The sequence below is a fragment of the Aphidius gifuensis genome, linkage group LG1 (genome assembly GCF_014905175.1).
Source record: "Aphidius gifuensis isolate YNYX2018 linkage group LG1, ASM1490517v1, whole genome shotgun sequence".
In the NCBI taxonomy this organism is placed as follows: domain Eukaryota; kingdom Metazoa; phylum Arthropoda; class Insecta; order Hymenoptera; family Braconidae; genus Aphidius; species Aphidius gifuensis.
The window spans coordinates 27312923-27333305 of NC_057788.1; the positions used below are offsets into that span (position 1 = coordinate 27312923).

Here is a 20383-nt window from a genome sequence, read left to right on the forward strand (position 1 = left end):
ATTCACAAGTCAAAAAAGTTTAATATTAAATATAATAAAATCACTTGAATAAATTATTATTATTTAAAAAAAATCAATAAATATTTATATAGTATATAATAATAATAATAATAATAGTGATAATAATAATAATAATAATAACAATAGTAATAACAATGATAATAATAACAACAATAATAATCGTAGTAGTTGTTGTTGGTTGCAACGTTTGTCTTGTTTATGCCGCGACGTTCGATGCAACGAATGATCATCAAGGCAGCACAACAGAACAAAAGAGTGGGAGAAATTTGCAAAAATGTGTGTGTATATGTGTATGAAAAAGAGAACAAAATAGAGGGTGCAAAACAGAGAAAGAGTGAGGGTTAAGGGTGTCCGCGGGGGCGAGGCCTTGAGCACCGTTACGAAAACCAAGTCACCCTTACTCATACTACTTTAAAGCCATACCAGACAAGACACAGAACACCCTATCGCTATATATATATATTTTTGTACATATGTACATGATCAATATATATATATAGACTCATTATATACATATGTAAGTATGAATATAAATAGACATCATATATATATAGCTATAGATAAAATAGAAAAAGTATATATAATATGAGAAAATAATTCTGTTAGTTTTTTGTTAGCATGTACGTGTGTGTATGTGTGTGGATGTGCAGAATTTTTGTCTAGTGTTGATCTTATCATTGAAAGAATGATAGAAATATAAAGACATACCAAAAGGTCAAGACTCAAGTTAATCAGTTGATAGTATACCGCAAGTTGTATTCAATTTAATTGATGAATTGTCGTTTAAAAATTTAATTTAAAAATAAATAAATAAATATTATAAATAAAATAGTAGTATTGATGGTTGTACGGTAACAACACTTGTCTTACTAACGCACAACGATATTGCAAAAGACGGGACAAGCCAAGTTGCGACGATGGATACACTCAACTGGGGTTGGTTGCGCGATAGATTGTAGGGTAGGGCAAGTTGCTGTGTTGTGTTGGATGCTACCGGGTAGCAAGGTACTTGTTGTTGAGATGCCTTTAGCGGGTGTATGGTTAAATTGAGGTGGGTGGTTATATGGTAGTTGGTTGGTGTATAGATATATATAAAAGGCACATAAGGGGTGTGTTGTTGCAAGACAGAGAACGCATTTGCTTAGTTGTGTGTTGTAATGTTGGTAAATTGTATATGTATATATTGAAAAAGATAGATATAGTAAGCATAAGTATAAAAGATAAAGAGAAACATTGAGTGAGAAAAAGACAAGAGATATATAGGTTTAAAGCTGAGGAAAATATACTTAAAGGGGGGTTTTGAAAATGTATACAGACTAGTATAGTATACAGTCATGAGGGGGTGGTGGCTTTTCACAAATGGCCTTGCGCGTCAGCTAGCTAGGCGAGGCTAGGGTACAAAGAGAAGGAGAATATTGTGAGGGCAAGAGGTATACGATGGGGGTAAACTGAGTAAGGGAGGATATATACTAACGGACGCGCCTCTAAACAGGCCGGGATAATGCGCGAAACACAACTGAAACATTGCCAGTATATTTTATTTGTTGATGATAATATCATCATGTCACAAATAAGCACAGATTTTTCAAAATTATACGCCAATGCTTTACATTTGAATTTTCTTGTAGAATTTTTGGAGAGTATTTTTTAACTTCATTCAGTTATTATTGCTGAAGTTAAAAAAAAAAAAATAAATAAAAATTGATGTTTAGTTGTACACCTTGTGCGAGATGCTGACGACGACGACGACAAAGATGAAGGGGATGATGGTCATGGAGGGGTTGATGCTGCAACACACCACTTTTGCTTCGAGGGGAATTTAGTTATTCAACCCTTCCAACACAAAGTTAGTCTATCTCATTTTCTCTGGTATTATCCATAGAAAATACTTGCTACCTCACTGGCATTGCATGCTTCGAATTGCTGTCCTCCTTGCTTACTTTTTATTTTATTTTTATTTTTTTATCTCCTTTGCATTGTGATGCTATTATGCAACGAGAGGAAAAGAGTTAGATGTACAAGAGGCGGGTATACTGTAGTAGGGATTGGAAAAGGCGTTGCACACGAATAACTGCGTTGGGTAAAACCTCTTTTTTCTCTATGTGAGGATATATAAAACTCATAGAAATAGAGTACAAATGAATATAGTGTATACAGAACATCAGAAGTGGATCTGCTGTTGGTTGATGATAATGCTTATATATAGTACAAAACAGGCATAATCCCAGAGACTTTTTCTTCAGATGAAAAATACGACATCAATCGTAACAACGTCACTCAAATTTTTAAGAGCTATATATATTTATTAATTTTCTCTAAATTATTTTATATATTTTTGTAGTATTTTTATGTATAATAATGACCAAATGATTTTTTTTTTTAGCTTTAGAAAAATTCACAAATTAATTCATGAAATGAGTCAATCATGTAAATTAAATTAAAAAAAAATTAAATTAAATAAAATATAAAATCAATCTGAACATTTATAGTTTGTGTTGGATTTTTTTATCTATGAATAAATTTATAATATATATTTTATATGACACAATGAGCTGTATTCGATAATATAATTTATAATTTTAAACTTTTTATGTCAAATAGAGAGCCGAATGTAAAATTGTGATAATTCAGTTTTTGTCTTGTGAGTTTTATATTATAAATAATTTATCAGGTCAAATGGCCAAAGGTGTTAAGATATATATATGACAAATTTTGTAAGGTCGACGACTCGTATTCTACATGAAAATACATGTCAGATCGAAAGTGATTGGCATTATCTTAATTTAAAGATATACATGAATTTATTATTCACATACTGCAAAGTTATCGAAGGTAATTTAAAATTCAAGATGCTTGAGAGTTAATTTCTTTGATAGATCTGATGAGAAATAAAAATAGACTGATTGTGAAGATAAGAAAAAAAAAATACACAAATGAAAAATAGAAAAAACAGCCGAGTTATTGATGGTACCATCATCGAGTGTATCTTTCTAGATGAGAAATACTTATATGTATATTTTGTGTCGCTTCTACAAACATACCCCCTTGAACCCCCTCAAGAATATTTATGTATATATGCAGTGTAAGTAATTTTTCGCTTTTTGTAAATACACGTTGATGGTTTATGTTACCCCGAGTTGACCCCACAAATTTTTCCAGGTGGGAAAGGGTGGGCGTCAACTGTTCGGCCAATAAGGAGGCACAACGACAAAGAGACAATTCAATTGCTGTCCAATAACAAACGTCTTTTGTTGTTATGGCAAGTTTCTTCGTTTCGTGGCTTTCGCTCAGTGTTTGCGCAACTCTCCATCTACCAACCACCCCCCCTTTTTGTGTGAGCCCCCCTGGCCAACCTCAATTTTTTTTTCACCTTTTTTTCTACAGCCTTTTTCAGCTTTTATATTTTTATCTGCTATTTTTTATTATTTATTTTTTTTTTCTGTTTCCTACAGTCCAGGACCTCCTTCCGCTCATTTTTTATTTTTATTTTTTCACTCTTTATTCTTATTTTTTTTGGCTTTGCCACTCCCTTTGGTCCAACTACCTGCAGCAATGAAGCTCTTGTTTTTCTTTTTATCTTTTTCGTATACATGTATGTATGGTATTTGAGCATATATAACTAACTCTTGTCTCTTTCTATCTCTCAGGCCTTCCTCAACTTTCTCCCACCTTATGTACCACTAAAGCGTCAACATATTAAAACAGCCTGCGCAATGCTGACTATGCAAGAACCAAAAAAGAGAGAAGCTGATCTATGCGTCCGGGTCGCAATCATTTGCATGCAACGCATTCGTGATTTTGTTTTATTCCTTTTTTTTTTTTTTACTTTTTTATTCATTCTTTATTTATCTTTCTTTTGTTTTTTTTTTTTTGTTTTATTTCAGTCTTACGCTCAATAGATTTATGTTCGATTTGAAAGAAAAAGAGGAGTAAAAAAAAAACAGAGCTAAAATATAGAAAAAACAATATAAAATAAAAAAAATAAAATAAATGATGAAAAATGTTGAAAGAATGAGAACATAAACGAAGAGATATATAAATATTCATCCTGTTCATTGTCACAATTTTCATTGGTAAAAATAAAAGAAAAATAATAAAAAAAAAATAAAAATTGAGGGAGTAAGAAAATTAATATTAATATTGACCGAAGTATAAAATATATATTTTCAAAATATAACTTGACATAAAATAAAGTCAAAGTGTATCAATGCGAGGAGACATCTGTTGGAATTAGCCACGTGCAGGTAATTTTTGACAACGTTGGAGAAAATTTTTATTTCTGGTATGTTTTGTGAAGGGTGAAGAAGATGAAGTTTAAGGGATGAGACTGACTCAAAGTATTTTCTCTATATACACAAGAAAAAAAAAAAAAAATAAAAGAAAAAAAAAATGACAAAGTCGCGCGGTGACAAAATTGAAATTTCTCCACTCGAGTGACGACGCAGCAACTCATAAAAAGTTTAAACGTTTCACTCACTAATATGTGTATGTATAGATCTGTATATGTGTATACGTCTTGTGTATTTTTTTTTTTCCAATATAAACTCGTCTCTTCTCGCGCAATACCACTGTCGATTGACTCGATTCTTTGCGTGCAAAATCAACCCTCCACTCGACCCTAAAAAAAGTAGTCTTTTGCTTTTCTCTTGGTTTTATTTTGCATTTTTGTTTTTTGTTTTTTTTTTAACCAACACCACACCCCTCCATGATACTTACGGCTGGCAACTTTTACCCCAAGAAATTAGGGGCTTACTTTGGACTCCCCCTGGTTTACCTCTTCTCATCGTTTCTACCCTCAACAATATAAGCAAGTGAGATAGAAAGGTATGAGGGTAAAAGCCACGGTATACACTTGAGTTATATATATAGATGAGTAAAAGCTTCAACAATATTCCATTCGTGGATAGATAGCTGACTACTGTTTGCTGATATGCTGATGTAATTATTATATTGGCCAATAGTGTATATATACATCTACTCTTCATTACAATAATAATTTTAGTTTATATATCCAAAGAGAATGAGAGGCTTGGCTTTTTCAATTAGAGTCTTCATATTGTAAAGGTCAAACTTTGTCTGAATTAATTAATAATATGTCTGTCAATATTCCCTTGTGTAAAAAAAAAAGTAATCCAGTAAATATTAAAGATCTAGATGCAAAAAAAAAAAACACAAATTTAAAAAAAAAAAAAATATTAAGATAAAAAAAATATGACAAATTATGTGTGTTCTAAAGTTGTCTTGGCTCTGATGCTGGAACAAGTCCAGCTTGTGATTGTCCCTGGGGGTATCAGAGTCGATATCTTGGTGGCTTCGTGTCACGGAAGAACAAGAGTCTACGGGGAATGTTGGATTGGACGTGCACATTGGATTGAGAATTGAAAGAACAAGAATAAAAAGAAAAATAAATAAAAAATATGAGATGAAAAGCGAAGAAGAAGAAGAAGAAGAACTGTCGACTCGTACTGTGGCTCAGTTGCAGGGGTAGGTGAGAGAGAAAACACAGTGGAAAACCAAATGGCATAGCAAGTAAAGGGTGGAAAAAGATAGAATAAGAGAGGGTATATATGGGGGTGGTAGATGGGTGAAGGGGGCATGATTAGCATTACACTCTGAGCCTCGATGATCAATAGTGGAAATATCTCACCCTTCATTCTCATTCTCTATGGTTGTGTTAGCCTTATCTCTCCCACCCTATGGCCTCGATCCTATACTACACTCGTACATACATATTTTTTTTCTATCATTTTCTTAGTCTTGTATTGCTTCTGATGTACACATATAAACTTCTCAAGCATTCAGATATATGCACGAATTAATTTACTCTCAAATATAATAACTATAATCCAACATATTTTACACTGTCGACTTTCTATTCTTTTTGCGCTGTATAGTCGTATCACTCAGATTTTTTGAAAATTATAATTATATTTCATCATAAATTTTTATTTAATTATTTATTTAATTTAATTTAAAAGTAGACAGAGTAGAAAATATTAGCTTTACAAAATATTCGATTAAATTTAGACGACATTGCTGATCTCTTCTATACGGACAATATGTATACTCTCTATTTTTTTTTTTTTTTTTGTTTTTGGTTTTGCTGATTTTATTATTTTCTTTTTGTCTTCTTGCTCTTTCTTTTTTTTTTTTTTTCTATTACTTTTCATTCAACTTGTGTATGTTTCAGTGGTATGCTGATTTTTATTCGACTGTGTCAGCACACGCGGCTGGTTACATTAACTCTTGGATTCGTTCTCAAAATTACATTGCCGTAAAGCCGGAATTCCTTGCTTCCGTACAGGGGACTAACCGGAAGACGTGGTTCAACGCGGAATGACGTACTGCAATGTGTCTGATTCTGTATCGGTTTTTCAACTGAATTCTCTCTTCATTCAGATATGACTTGTCTACTAAATGTCCTATATAGTATATGTACAGTGTATCAACATTGTTTTAAAATTTCATCTTCAGTAATAACTTTGTTTTACAAAGAATTTTATTATTCTATTAATGCTTGTAGAATGGACAGTGAAAATAAAGGTAAAATCAACAAATAAGATTGTACAGATCTGTTGTAAAATATTGAAAAGGATCTCCAAGACCGATACAACGTCAGAAAAAGAAAAAAAAAAAGTCAAAGAGATGAAGGTAAAATAAGAGAAAAAGAGAAACGAAATAGCTATAGTAGTAGGTTTTGTTGACTTTGGCTAAATATTTAATAGCAATGGCAAATATTCACTTGAACTGTGCGAACCTTCAAGAAGACCGAGACTCTTATACTGCTCTTTATCTTTCTCTGAACAAAACCCATGCTACTATCCGATCCTATTCTTCATAGTACCTATTCATTGAACAAATCCTCTCCAATTTAATGATCTTGTATAACATATCATATATACAACAAAAAAAAAAAAAAAAAAAAAGAAAAAACTTTTCAACCACATAATCAAAACATACATAGACAAAGTTTTTATCTAAGACATTCTGGCTTTAATAATTATTTCAGACACTTTATGTACTTATTTTTTTTTTTTTTTTACTTGATGTAAAAGAAAAAAAGAAAGAAAAATGTGAATAAATAAAAAAAAACAGGCTTATCTTTATGGCAGTTGAATCGAGATCTTAACGATAATTGACCTCCCATTATCCCCCAAAGTGAGCTCACAATTATGACCAATAATTATGCCAGAACAATTACTGCGTGGAAATATCGTCTGTACGCCATTTCCTCAATTGTCAAGGCATATACCACTTGCTTCTTTGACAATTTCTTTTATCAGATACCTCTCTCTCACCTCCCTAAAATTTCTTATTCTTATTATCATTTCGCTTCATTTGACGGGCCAGTAGACTATCCTTGTAATTTTTCTTTTTTATTCATTTCAATTTTTTTCACTGCTCTCTTGACTTTTTCCACCCACTCGCGCCTGCACAAAGTGTCGATTCTTCGGGTTGTCTTAATGGCTAGCAGTCCACTCGTCCTTATTGCGAGCTTAATTACTGTCTGACTTGGCAAAGTTATAATGGCCAACAAGGGGCTAAACCAGAGGGTTCAACGTTTTTTTTTTACTTTTTGTAAAATAAATAAAATAAAAATTGATTACATCATTTTTATTTTGTTAAATAATCAATTGATATTATTTTAAATATTGTGCAAAGGGTGATTAAAAAAAAATTCAAATAATTTTGAAAATTAAAAAATGTTTATTGAAAGATAATCATTTTTTATGTATTGTATCGAGTTGATATATATTTGTTAAATGTATAGAAAAGTGAACAAAGCATATATAAATTTTGTTTGCGAATCGAAAATTGTCGTTTATATGGGTGCGCCTAAACAATAACTTGTCGTGAATTTTAGGAGCGTCTATTGGGCCATTATGAAACGGTGGCTGACCATTTGGCTTGGACAGTACCAGCGTCAGCAGTCTCGCGATTCACCCTCGTTTATACTCACTCTCTTTTATTTTTCTATATACTTATTCTTGTCTTTCTTGTTCTTTTGCTTATTTGACATCTCTCTTGTCGAGGTTAAGAGCCCCTCTGGTGTTTCTTTTCTACTTGCCACATACTACAATCGTTTGCGATTATTTTCTCTATTACTTGTCGTCAGTATATCTCGAAAAAGCTATAATAATAGACACACTGCCACATAGTCAGAAAAAAAAAAGAAAGCAAAGTTATTTAGAAAAACAAAGTGATTCAACAAAATTATTTTTACAAATAAATAAATAAACAATCAATTTTTTTAGTAAAAAAGAAAAAAAGAAAAATCCAATTTCGCGATAAAAGTTGATGACGATTTCATCTGTAATTTGTTTTCACGCGATATAATGACTCAAATATCGATTTAATTTTGACAATAAAAAAAAATAATAAAATTAAGTGTTCTATATAAGAATAAGAGAATAAGCAGCAAGTGTGCATATATATATATATTCGAACAGAAGGAAATTGCATTCAAGTCTTGTTAAAGTTTTAAAAAGATTTTACAAAGCGATTTACCTTTGGCAAGTTAACCAAGTATATCTCAGGTTTTTGTGGATGAGCAGAGATGAAGGGGTTGTTGTATTGGTTGAGGTGAAGGCCTCAATAAGCAACATTTTCGTATCAAACAAAAAACTTTTAAGATCCGTCGGTAAGATAATCACGATGATATACGAGTGTCGATGGAAAGCCCGAGACTGAACCACCCCCTTTCCACCCTATTTCTCTTACCATTTTTTTTTTAACTCCCACACATAACGACTTTTTATTTTTTCATCTATCTAGAGCACACATTGAAAATACACACCAGTCAAACACGATCAATATCTTATTTGTATTCTTTCAAAAATCCCAATGCAATTATATTTATATTTAAAAAAACAAATTTCTAATTTTATCATCCTTCATAAAAAAATGAATCAAGAAATTATCATGCATCGAATGAGACTCTATCTAATTTCGCAATATGCAATTTATACACATTTCAATTAAAATTCTTAACGCAAACAAATATATATATTTTTCATCCCTTAATATAAATAAACAGGGTTGAAATAAAAATATCGACAATAATAAAAAAAAAAAAAACATATTTCTATTATTATAAGAATATATGTATATTTTATCAAGACTGTTGTGATGGACTTTCTCTGTGTGGAGAGGAGGGGTGATGGATTAAGGGAGGAAACATAACGAACCCTTGGGAGTCGCCACCGCTGCTACTACCCCAGTTGAAACGAAACATTGCGCGAAATAATGTTAAATATTTACTCACGAAACGATTGTTCCTTCAATCCACCACTACGACCCTCTTTGCCGCGACGATAAACATCATTATATAATGTTGATAAGCCCTCATCCAGACAAAAATACATATAAACTAAAAAGTATATATATATCGAGTAAAAAAAAGATGAAAAAAAAATAAATATATTATGCCGGAAATGAGAGCAATACTTTATGCTTTTGCACGAACTCAAGACATCAATGGTGATCCATCTGTTTCAACGTGTCCGATCCACGGATTCCATCAATTGGCCTGAACACTTGAATATATATATACAATACAGAGAAGGATCCACTTGTCCCTTTGCAATCTCCACTTGTCATGGAGATGAAACTAACTCAAGCGCATACGAGGTAGATATATGTAAATACAAGTAGTATATATATATTCTTGCAAATTATATCTCATATGTTATATATAAATTTCTCTTGTCCATATCCCTTACATAGTTGTCTCTCCCTTTATTCTTTACTTCACAATTTATATATCTCCGATTATATTTCAATTAAATCCATCGTTTGTTTAATTCTTTTTTTTTTTTTTTTCTCTCTTGTATTTCATTTACCAAGGTTACTCATCTGTCTATTCATTGAATATTTTTTAGTCGCGAAACACAACTCACTCACTCACTTGTAATTATGAAGGGATAAAAAATATAACTAACTGATGGATTTTAAAACCCTTTTTTTAAATTTATATAATATACACATGTCTACTGAAGGCTTCGAGTTTTTATTTTTCAACCAAGATTTTCTTTTGTTTTTTTTTTTTTTAAATATATATATTACTTTTTTTTCCATTAAATTATTCGATTTATCCTCTGGATTGAGTATGTCCAGAAGAGAAAGGTTGGAAAATATACACATTCACTTGAAACAAATGTGCTTTAGGGGCTAGAAGGATGAAGGGTTGAGTTTGAAGGATAATAGTTTTTTCTCGCTTGAAAATTGGTAGAACGTAATCGAAAAAGAAAAACAAAACAAGAGAAAACTAAAATAATAAAAAAAAAGTAAAAAAGATAAAGACATAAAAAGAATAAAAACAAAAAAAAAAAAAAAAAGACGAGGAAAGTAGTACTTGACGCTGTCTGGGTTGATTCGATCAATCATTAATCGCTTCATTACATATCAGGTCTAGTGTACTGGAGGGGTGCTACATTGCTCCCTCTCTTGTTTTACGTCTGGCGGTTTCTTGAATGAACGAAATAATAAACACACTTATATATATATAAATACAATATAGACCATATTGCCCGTTTCAGTTTCGTCAGACATCATTAAGTAGTTGGACTGAGTATATATTTTTACCCTTTACCTCTTTTAAACTTGTACTAGTAGTAGTGGTAGTAGTCTGCACTCTGCCACGTGCAATCGCGGCCACGATATTATTCCACAAAATCCCTCGGGGTGGATGACAGTGTGCGCGCGTGCGAAGGGTTGTAGGCGACACGATCGCCACTGTCCCTCACCACTTTTCTTTTTTCATTTTAATTATTTATCATTTTTCGTCTAGCAACGCTACTTCAAGCTATTAAGCTGTACCCCTTTTTTTTTTCTTTTTATTTTTTCAAGCCGTTTTGTTTAACTTTGTCTCAAAAACCAAGTACCCGACACAATTCATGTTGTTGGAAAAAAAAAATAAAAAAAAATAAGAAAAACCATAACTACATATTTTTGTCTCAAGAAAACAAGTTGTTCTGTCTTATTAAGAAGAAAAAAAAATGAATAAATTTATTTGCAAAGATTTAGGACTTTTGAAGTACATAAAAATAAAATTATTATTTTTTTCAGTATTAAATTAACTGACCTGATACTCTTGTGTCAGCCAGGGACTCGTTCTTACCTGAAATCAAAAAAGAAAAAATATATAAGTTTAATAAAAAAATAATAATAAAATAAAAAGAAGAATGGTTAAAGATTATTTGCGACAAAAGTACAATGAAAAACGATTCAATTGACGCCAATGGTTGAAATCGAACTAGTAATCAATCCAGATAAAGTCCGATCAAAAGATATCTCGTATCACTTTTTTCATTCTGAGGATTAATGAATACTCATTCAAGTGTTCTCGATTAACAATAAATCAGAAATACTATTGTCAATGTTGATACTAATAGTACTCGACCACGTCACAAAAAAAAATATTTATATAAATTCATTATATACAATATCATATATATCTTTAGATTAAAAAAAATTCATTTTTACTGTGAATGACTCACAAACACATTGTACTTTACATATTAAAATTTATCCAATATATTATTCAAGTTTATTTTATAAATAAAACTTGTATATATTATACTGCTCGTCAAAAAAATATTGGCAGTTCAAGTTTGAGTAACACCCGTGAGTCAATTTTGAAAAAAGTTAAAATGTTAAATTGTGCGCAATTTAATTCAAAGAAGGGTCTCGCTCGCAAGTATATATAATATTATTATTCTTTTTTTTTCATGTGTAAGAAATATACACAGTTGAAGACGAAGAGTAGACAAGTTGGTTATAAAGACTATTTGAAGGTATGAATAAGATGAGAGAGGAGGAATAGTAAATGTCACAAAACTGAGACAATATCGCATTTTATAGTTGTAATCGTGGATGATAATCGTGCAAGTTTGTACGTATTCCGCCCTTCTCTTTATATAAACTATATACGTTTTCTTGTGTCTTTTCATGAAATGGCCCTCTTTCGTTGTTCTTATAGGACACCCTCGAAGAATGCCTCGGGTGTGTCACGCTAGAGATATTCACATGTACATTGTCTTCATCTTTTCGTATAGCTAGACTATTTCTTTGTATCTAACACCTAGGTTCAACTAACCCTTAATAACACCAAGAAGCTGTATATGCATGGTCGTATAACCGTAGCTAACAAGATTTTCGTATATGTATATAATTGGTCGAGTATTAAATTGCGTATGGAGAAAATGAGTGTAGATGTAAGGGGGTTTAACATAAGATGAGGTTATTACTGTGTGTGGGCTTGGATCATTTAGTAACATACTGCAGTGTCGATTAAGTTTTGAATCAACTTTAAGAGGCCCATTCAATTGGCAGGGGAATACAGAAAGATTAAATTTATTTTCTAATATTATAACTCTTTTAATTTAATTTAAGAGATATATTAAACAATAATTAATATTTCATACAAAAATAAATAATCAAAATTCAAGATAGAGCTTAAATTAAAATATTAAAAATAAAATAAAAATATGTATCACTTGACAAATAACGAGTCAAAAGTGTGACACAAAAATTTCAAGAGTATAAGAAGAATGAGAACATGACTCTTATGTATATACATAAGTGCTTGACTTCTTGAGAAATCCGCCCTTGGGTTTTAGCAGTGATCTTGCTAAACACAAGACATCGAAACACCTTCAAGGCATCCCCTTGGGTATTATAACACTGTATGGCCAATCTTCCATATGGGCGTCATGGTACGCCAATAAATGCCAAAATCAACTACCCTCAAAGACACTCAAGTACAAAGTTATCATATTGTACATTGTACCCTGCATTGTACATAAGAGAAACAAAGATGGAGATAAATTTCTTGGCCGGCTGTTCATATAATAAAGGGGTATTTCAATATGTCTTTAGGATTTTACACCCTCCCCCCTTTTTTGGTGCACATTTAATTAAGATCCAAGTGGTTCTCGCGGTCGTACAATTTACAAATGACTTTGTAATTCACATATTTAATGACCAAATTACAATTAAAAAACTTTTCTCATGCACACATACAAGTTTTGGTATTTTTTTAATTTTATTTTCTTCATCTTGAAGTTTGGAGTTTCAATATTTATGACCTTATTTGTCAGATCAAACAATATATCTATATAATTTTTTTTTGCTTTTAATATATGTTGTAAAAATGTGTATATTTACTTTGGAATATTTTTGAAGGATTTTCGAAGGAGAATAATGATAAGAAGCAAAAAAATATTGATACTTTTTGCAATTCATCAGAGTAACTCTGTGAGTGGCTATTTTGACGACTTGTATTTTGTGTTATTTTCACGAGTGATATTACTATCGATATTGCTGTAAGAAGTTTTGCCAATCCGGAAGGCAAACAAGTGTTTTTTTTTTCTTACATTTGTTAAAGAACTTTCATTTACTTTTATGTGTATCAGACAACTATGTATATATAAAATCTCTAGATACATATTTATTTATATTTTCAGTGTCAAAAAATAATATTTTCATCAATTTATTTATCCTGAAATAACAAAACTCAGATATTATCTTTATGTTTTATTAAATTAATAAAATAAAAATGATAAACAGCAGAAAGTAAGAAAAAAAAAGAAAAAAAAAATTCGTAGCTATAAATTATATATTTATTGGCTGACTAAAAGTTGTGTATATCACTGGGGGTTGAATTTGTTAAAGTTCACAAGGATCTTTGATGAAGTATAACGTTGGATTTCGTAGTATTTTAACGCACATCATTTGACTGAGTGATGTTTGTTTCAAGGTAATACATATACATTGTAACAAGCACTCTCACTCAGTCTGGCTCGAATAAAACCTGAAACGTTGGATACAGTCGTTGTGGTGGTTATGATGAATTTCTATGCAATCAAGAGAGATGAAAATATAAGTGAAGTTGGTGTGTGTGTGTGTGTGGTAGGCCAAGTAAGCATTTGCTGTGCGTGTGCTGAGTACCCTGCGGGCCACCAGTGCGGCTTGTTTAACTAGCCTTTTAATTAGAAATGCTTAAAAATTTAGCGCCACGAAATATACATCCTTCTCAAAATTGTATGTATTATTATGGGTAGTTGTATTTCCCATTCTCAACTCTCGACTCTCCTTTTGTGGCAACTTTATTGTTCGTATCGCGATATTTACCACTCTGATAAATATAATACTTTATATTTTGTTCATTGTTTTATTTTATTATTATTATTTTTTTTATTTTTATTTGAGTGTTTTTCATTTTATAAAGATTCACTTTAAAATGTGGTTAAGAAGTTTTTTTTTTTTTTTCATTTTTATTCTACTGTATGTTGGTATTCATAAATTATATTTTATTCTTTTTTATTGTATATTTTTTTTATTTTTAAAGTAGAAAACAATACGAGTTTTGTTCATTGGTCTGAGAGGTCTAAATTTACGTGGATTTTTCATTGAAACACCACGCGGTTAAAGAGTATTAGAGTTAACTACTACTTTTTTCACCAACCCCCTCAATTTTTATTATTATTTTTTATTAAAAAAGAATAAAATTTTTTTTTTTTGCACCTGAGGGGAAAATATTTATGAACTCGCGTGCTCGCCTCTGGTGGGACAGGACGCGTGAGAGTACAATAAATGGACTTAACTGTATACTATATAAAAACTACCTATGTATGGTTTGTTGCGGGAAAGTAAAGATGAAAAATAAATCGCTGGAAATAAAAATAAAAAAAATAAATAAATAAAAGAAAAAGAGAAAGAAAAACAGAGACAATAAAAATAATAACCACCATGGGGCTTCAGGGAGTTTTTGAGTCAAGGATATATATAAAGAGAAAAAAAAAAAAACAGAGAAAGAGAGAACAAAAATAGAAGAGTTGGATATACAAGCGTATAATCGGGGACATGGGTTGCAAAAGGGGGTGAAATTTTCATATCGGATTTACCGACAGTTTGGGCTTTTGTTTCCGGCAACTCGCTTCTTTAGCATTTTCATTTTGAAAAGGGAATTAGCTGATGCCCCGCGAGGATTAACCCTCCCAGTAACCCTTACGAATTTCTCATCCGGATAGTGTAGAAAAAAAAAAAAATCTGACTTGATTTTTTTTTTACTTATATACGTCAGTGTGCAGATATATATTTATTTTTCATCACTAATTATTATTGTTATTTATTTTGTACGTGCGACTAGATGGTAATTAATTCCTGACAGATCGACTCTCTCGAAATGAAAAAAAAAAGAAAAAGTTAAAAAAAAATCGAATTGACAGCCGTGAATTTTCAGTCTCGTTTTTTTTATTTTATTTATTTTTTTTTTCCGTTCTATTCGTTTTCTTCCATTCTCACCCCTTGGCAATATTGGATTTATTCAGCCTCGCCTCCGCGAAAGTTGTGCTCTAAATAAAAAGGGTTGTCACTTGAAAAACTTAGCCCTTTTATATGCCGGTCCGACAGATCTTTTTTTCAACCCTCCTAACCCTCTCTGTTCTCTTTAACCTCTCACACCAACTATCTCTATATGCTTTACCAGCCAAGTTTTCTTGAACTCGCAAGAATTTGACAGGACCAAAAATACCAAGACATTATTAAATATGATTATCCTCATGGGGATCAGGTGAAATCGCCGAAGGGATAAAAGTGAAAATGAGATAGCCAGATTGAGAAGGAGTATAAAAAGTCAAGGAGTGTAAGATGCACTTAAAAAAAATCTGGAAAAAAGAGCGACAAAGAAAAAGAATCGCAAAAAAAATAGGGTTATGTTCAGTCAGTTGTGTCTGAGTCGGCTCTCAAACTTTGATACGATTAAGACGAAATGAATTAATCTTCATCCGTCCACCGACAACCGAGAATGATGACAATGTCGGCGTGAAGAAATTTAAAAAAAAATAATAATGACGAGGAAGAAAAAGTGTATCTCTATATATATATATATTGAAAATAATAAAATAATAAAATTTTTTTAAAAGGGGATAAACGATCTTGAATCAAAAAGGGTTATGTCCTTTTTGGTTGTGACCCCAAAGCATTATCCTGGGGGACGAAGGTGCCACGTCAATTAGGATAGAAAAAACGTGACATGACCTTACCAAGAAGAAAATTATCACGCCCTTTAATTATTTAAGACTTTTCATAGCTTCAGCATAAAAATAAAAAAGAATTAAATTAACAAAAAGATAATAAAAATTACATGGTACGAAAAAGTATGATAAAAATATCGATGAGTATTAATGTTGTACAAAAGTATTAGTAGAAATGTGAGGGTAAAAAAAATAAAATGTTGAAAATCTGTGAAACAGTCATTGCTAAATACATATAACATCTATGTGTGGATACTCCGCAGTCTCTGATCGTTCAACGTCAATTTTATTGGGTCGTTTTATTATCCCTCTCTATACTCTACCAGAAATTCCTTTTTCTCTTCTCCACGATGCTTAACCACCACCTCAAATGACCAGTGCACCCTCATACTCTTCTCTTCCAATACAAAAGACTAAATGCCATCACTTCACTTGCCTTTCTATCACTCACACGTACATACACATACACTAACATCTACAATTTTCCATAGTGGTTACTGTAATTTTCGCAAACCTGACGAAATCAAGGGCTTCTTTCACCCCGTCGCGAAACTCTCTCGGTAAAATCAAACTTTATTGCTAAATACTATTCGATCAGCAAAACTGCCCTTTGGAATATAATCGAGACGACGCGTCCACTGGGACTAGTCACACGAAGATTGCCCCATTTACTGTTACGAAAGCAAATAATAAAAATATCAGAAATAAAATAAAATCACGAAAAAAGAGAACATGGTATTGTAAATATATAGTATTTATAAAAATCAAAAAACAGTTATTTAATTGAAACATTTAGTCTATCAATTATATATCAAAGTTTTGATTGTAATCTCTTGATCAGAAAAACAATGAACCAATTTTCCAAAAAGTAAATTGGTAAACCAATGCTGATCTCAGCAATTCTCACCGAGTTGAGAGAAGTTATACCCAAAATAATCACAAATTTCTAAGAATACATTTTCGCTTATTCTCGAACAAATCGATTAACTTTCGTACAGAAAACGATGATGCATGTGTCTCAATGGTACCACCACAAGTATTTCATCTCGATATACAATTTTATTCTTTATTCAAACATACATGTTATTTTTATTGTATATCTATATACACAATGTGAAGAATATGAAATTTTTTTTAACGTTAAAAAAATGTTTTAGAATAGCAAAGAGTTGGTATTGCGGTTGAAATAAAATTCAAGACCCATTCCTTCTTGATAGAATAGGTGGATATAGAGTATAGAGGAATGAGATAAACTGGAAGCAAGTCAGTATGTATTCTTTGCGGCGTGAGTGACTTTAAACGCGGCAGAAAGAGAATGTATTTACCCAATCGACGATCAAGAAAAACTTGGTAGACAAGAAAAGAAAATATAATAAAATAAAAGGGGGCAAGAGATGGTTGATATAGGTGGGTGAATGGGTAGAAGAGTAAAACGAGAAAGGTTGACGTAAAGCAGAAGGAAAAGTATGGAATATTTAGCGTTCAGTGAGCTATAAAAGCAATTATATGGGTCCCATTGTTTGGGCGGGAGTGCGCCTCGACGATACGGAAACGAACTGGCTTGACGAAATGCAGAGGGTAGTTTTTAGAGAGAGGGAGGAAAAAGTCGCGAGGAGGTAAATGGCAAACGAAAATCAAGAAGTACGAAGCAATAAATACGGACGAGTCAATTTCGCGTTCGATTTTCTCTTTACCTCTGTACCTATATCACCCCCTTTACTATCCCTACTTTTTTACCATCAACAATTCAACCAAATCCCCAAAGTCTCGATTTACTTTGAACCAGTCGACTCTGCTGTGCCTATACATATATACACACCAAGAGACCGAGGCTATATACAATTCTCAATTGCAATATACACTCTTTCCAACTTTGTACAAAACTTGATCCAACAATGAATTTATCCTGCCTCATCCTCAATTTATTTTCCCTGCCTCCTTCTCATATGCAACGTTATAGTTATCTTCAATTCTGTCTTTATGAAATAACCAATATTTTTAAATATTAAAATATTCATATATTTTTTATATTTTTCACTCATCACTTGTCATAATAAATTTTTTTCTTTTCGCAAATCATATAAATCATTCTATTGCTGTTATCATTACTTTTTCTTTAATAAAACAATTCAAAAAAATACATGCACCCTTATTTTTTGTTGATGACAGAAAAAAAAAATAATAATAATAAAAATTACTAAATGTCTTTGGAGTGTCCTCGTAAATTTCAATTCGACATGCCTTTTTTTTCTTATTCTTTAGTTGAGAATAATTATTATTTAATACGTAATTAGGAATAACAAATTGAAATTTTTTTTGTGTGGGTGTAGAAGAGTCGTGAAAAATTGAGGAATCACGACGACACAGTGAAGGACAAAATGAAAAGAAAAAAAAAATAAAGATATGTGCGAGCACTGTAAGGACAGAAGTGAAAAATAATAATAAAAAAAAAAATGAGAGGAGAGAGTAGCGCACACGGTGTGACTCTAATATAAATGTCTCAGGGCCCAGTGCAAAGTTGGCACACCGAGACATTCGCTAATTAAAAAACTTGAAAAATTAAAGCACATTTCTCTTGGTTGCCATTTTGAAGAGTGAGAAAATGAATATACCATAGCTATATACGAACTAGTGGTGTATAACTGGATTTAGTCCACCTCTCTTAATCTCTGATATCTGATCGGCCATCTGTTTCAACTTATACATACCATCCAGTGAATTGAATTTATTTATTTTCTTCAATAAATTGACAGTTCATCTTAAATAATATAAATTTTCGTTTATATTTAATTTCAATTTACAAACAATTTAATTATCGATTGTATTTTTATTTATTCATACAATAAAAAATAATGAAAAAAATTTATAATGGTATATATAAATGATTATTTTAAAGCGGGTTAAATTTTGTTATACCCAGAGACTAAAACTTCTGCTATATCAAGAAAATTCAATAGGTGTTTGACTTATTTATGCGACGTTAAATGCCAGAGCTAATTAGATTGTGAATACAAAGATTTCTGTCTTTTGGAGTTTTGATGACACTGAAACAGGGTGCCAGGAAAATTTTCAACAAAACAATGGTTAAGTATGACAGAAATTCATCGTTGGATCACCATCACTACCGTCAACTGAATAGGCCGAAACTATAAATGTTGTAACGTGAAAAGAATCTATTGTTAATTTTAGAGAAGGGGATTATTTTGTGTAGAGTGCTTTCAGACTATGGCACATGCAAAACGAGCTCAAATATCTCTTTATATTATTTTCACTCTCTAATATCAATAATGATCAAAGACCATCATCGCCCATTGGTGGCATGTCACATTATCACCTATAAAAAATTGCAACTTGAAAAGTCAAGAGTCAGGTGTTTATGACTTTTATAATTTTTTTTTTCTTTTTTTTTTTTGTTAATGCACTTTTCCAAGAGCTTGGAAAAATTATGGATGAATCAAGTGGTATAGTGAAGGAGATGCGGTGAATGAAAAAGTTGGAAAAAAGCCTGGCTACGATTCCAAATGACGGATCGTCTTCTTTCAGTTAAATTACTCGACCAGAATTAATGTGAATTAAAGATTTTACCGGAGGATCTATTTTTTTCATTTTTTTTTTTTCATTTTTCGCCTCTTTTGTGACGATAGAGTATAATTATTTAGACTATCGTGAGAATAAGCTGCATGAGAGCTGTGATAGCGGATGATGAAAAAGAAGAAAAAAAAAAAATGAATGAACAAAACACTTGTAGAGATAAAATCATTGTTACATGAGAGCCACAAAAATAGACCATGGTGTCAAATAAATATATAAATATAACTTTAAAAAAATAAATAAATAAATATTTTTTATGCCAAAATTATATATTTATCAAAGTAAACTGTATTAATTACAGTGGCGTGAGAGTTGTCATTGGAGAGTATCATAATCATCCGACACCAAAACGCAAGTTAATACCCGAGTAAATATAATCTCGTTTGATGACTATGTATTTATTTGTATATAAAATATGAACTTGTGGATAAGGTTGTATACCTTTCGTATATATAGCTTTAAATGTACAAAGAAAAATTATTTATAAAAAAAAATAAAATGTCTATATATAAAACAGCGTATTACAATTCAATACGTATCAAAAGTATGACGTTTGTTATACACAATTATCATATACGTTATCATAAAATTGTTTTGCGCCATCACGCATCAAAATAATTCTCCTGTGAGCAGCCTGTCTAAGTCCAGGTGGAGATAATAGTGTTTGCTGTTGTTTAAGTAAACCAACTTTTATCAGCCATGAACACGATGTACACATATACATTTTATTACAC

At 31.4% G+C, this 20383-nt stretch overlaps 1 protein-coding gene across 25 annotated transcripts in view; it reads right to left on the minus strand.

The window, feature by feature from the left end:
- LOC122858943 (forkhead box protein P2-like) overlaps window positions 1-20383 on the minus strand; it is a 141396-nt gene that overhangs the window by 30835 nt on the left and 90178 nt on the right. Inside the window, exon 3 of one of the 25 annotated variants that reach the window (XM_044162299.1) lies at window positions 11105-11140. The exons of 23 other annotated variants lie outside the window; for them this stretch is intronic. In XM_044162299.1, the coding sequence (XP_044018234.1) occupies window positions 11105-11140 (36 nt within the window). Of the gene's footprint in view, window positions 1-729; window positions 879-11104; window positions 11141-20383 lie in introns of those variants that run through there. One more of the 25 variants, XM_044162391.1, reaches the window with a different exon arrangement.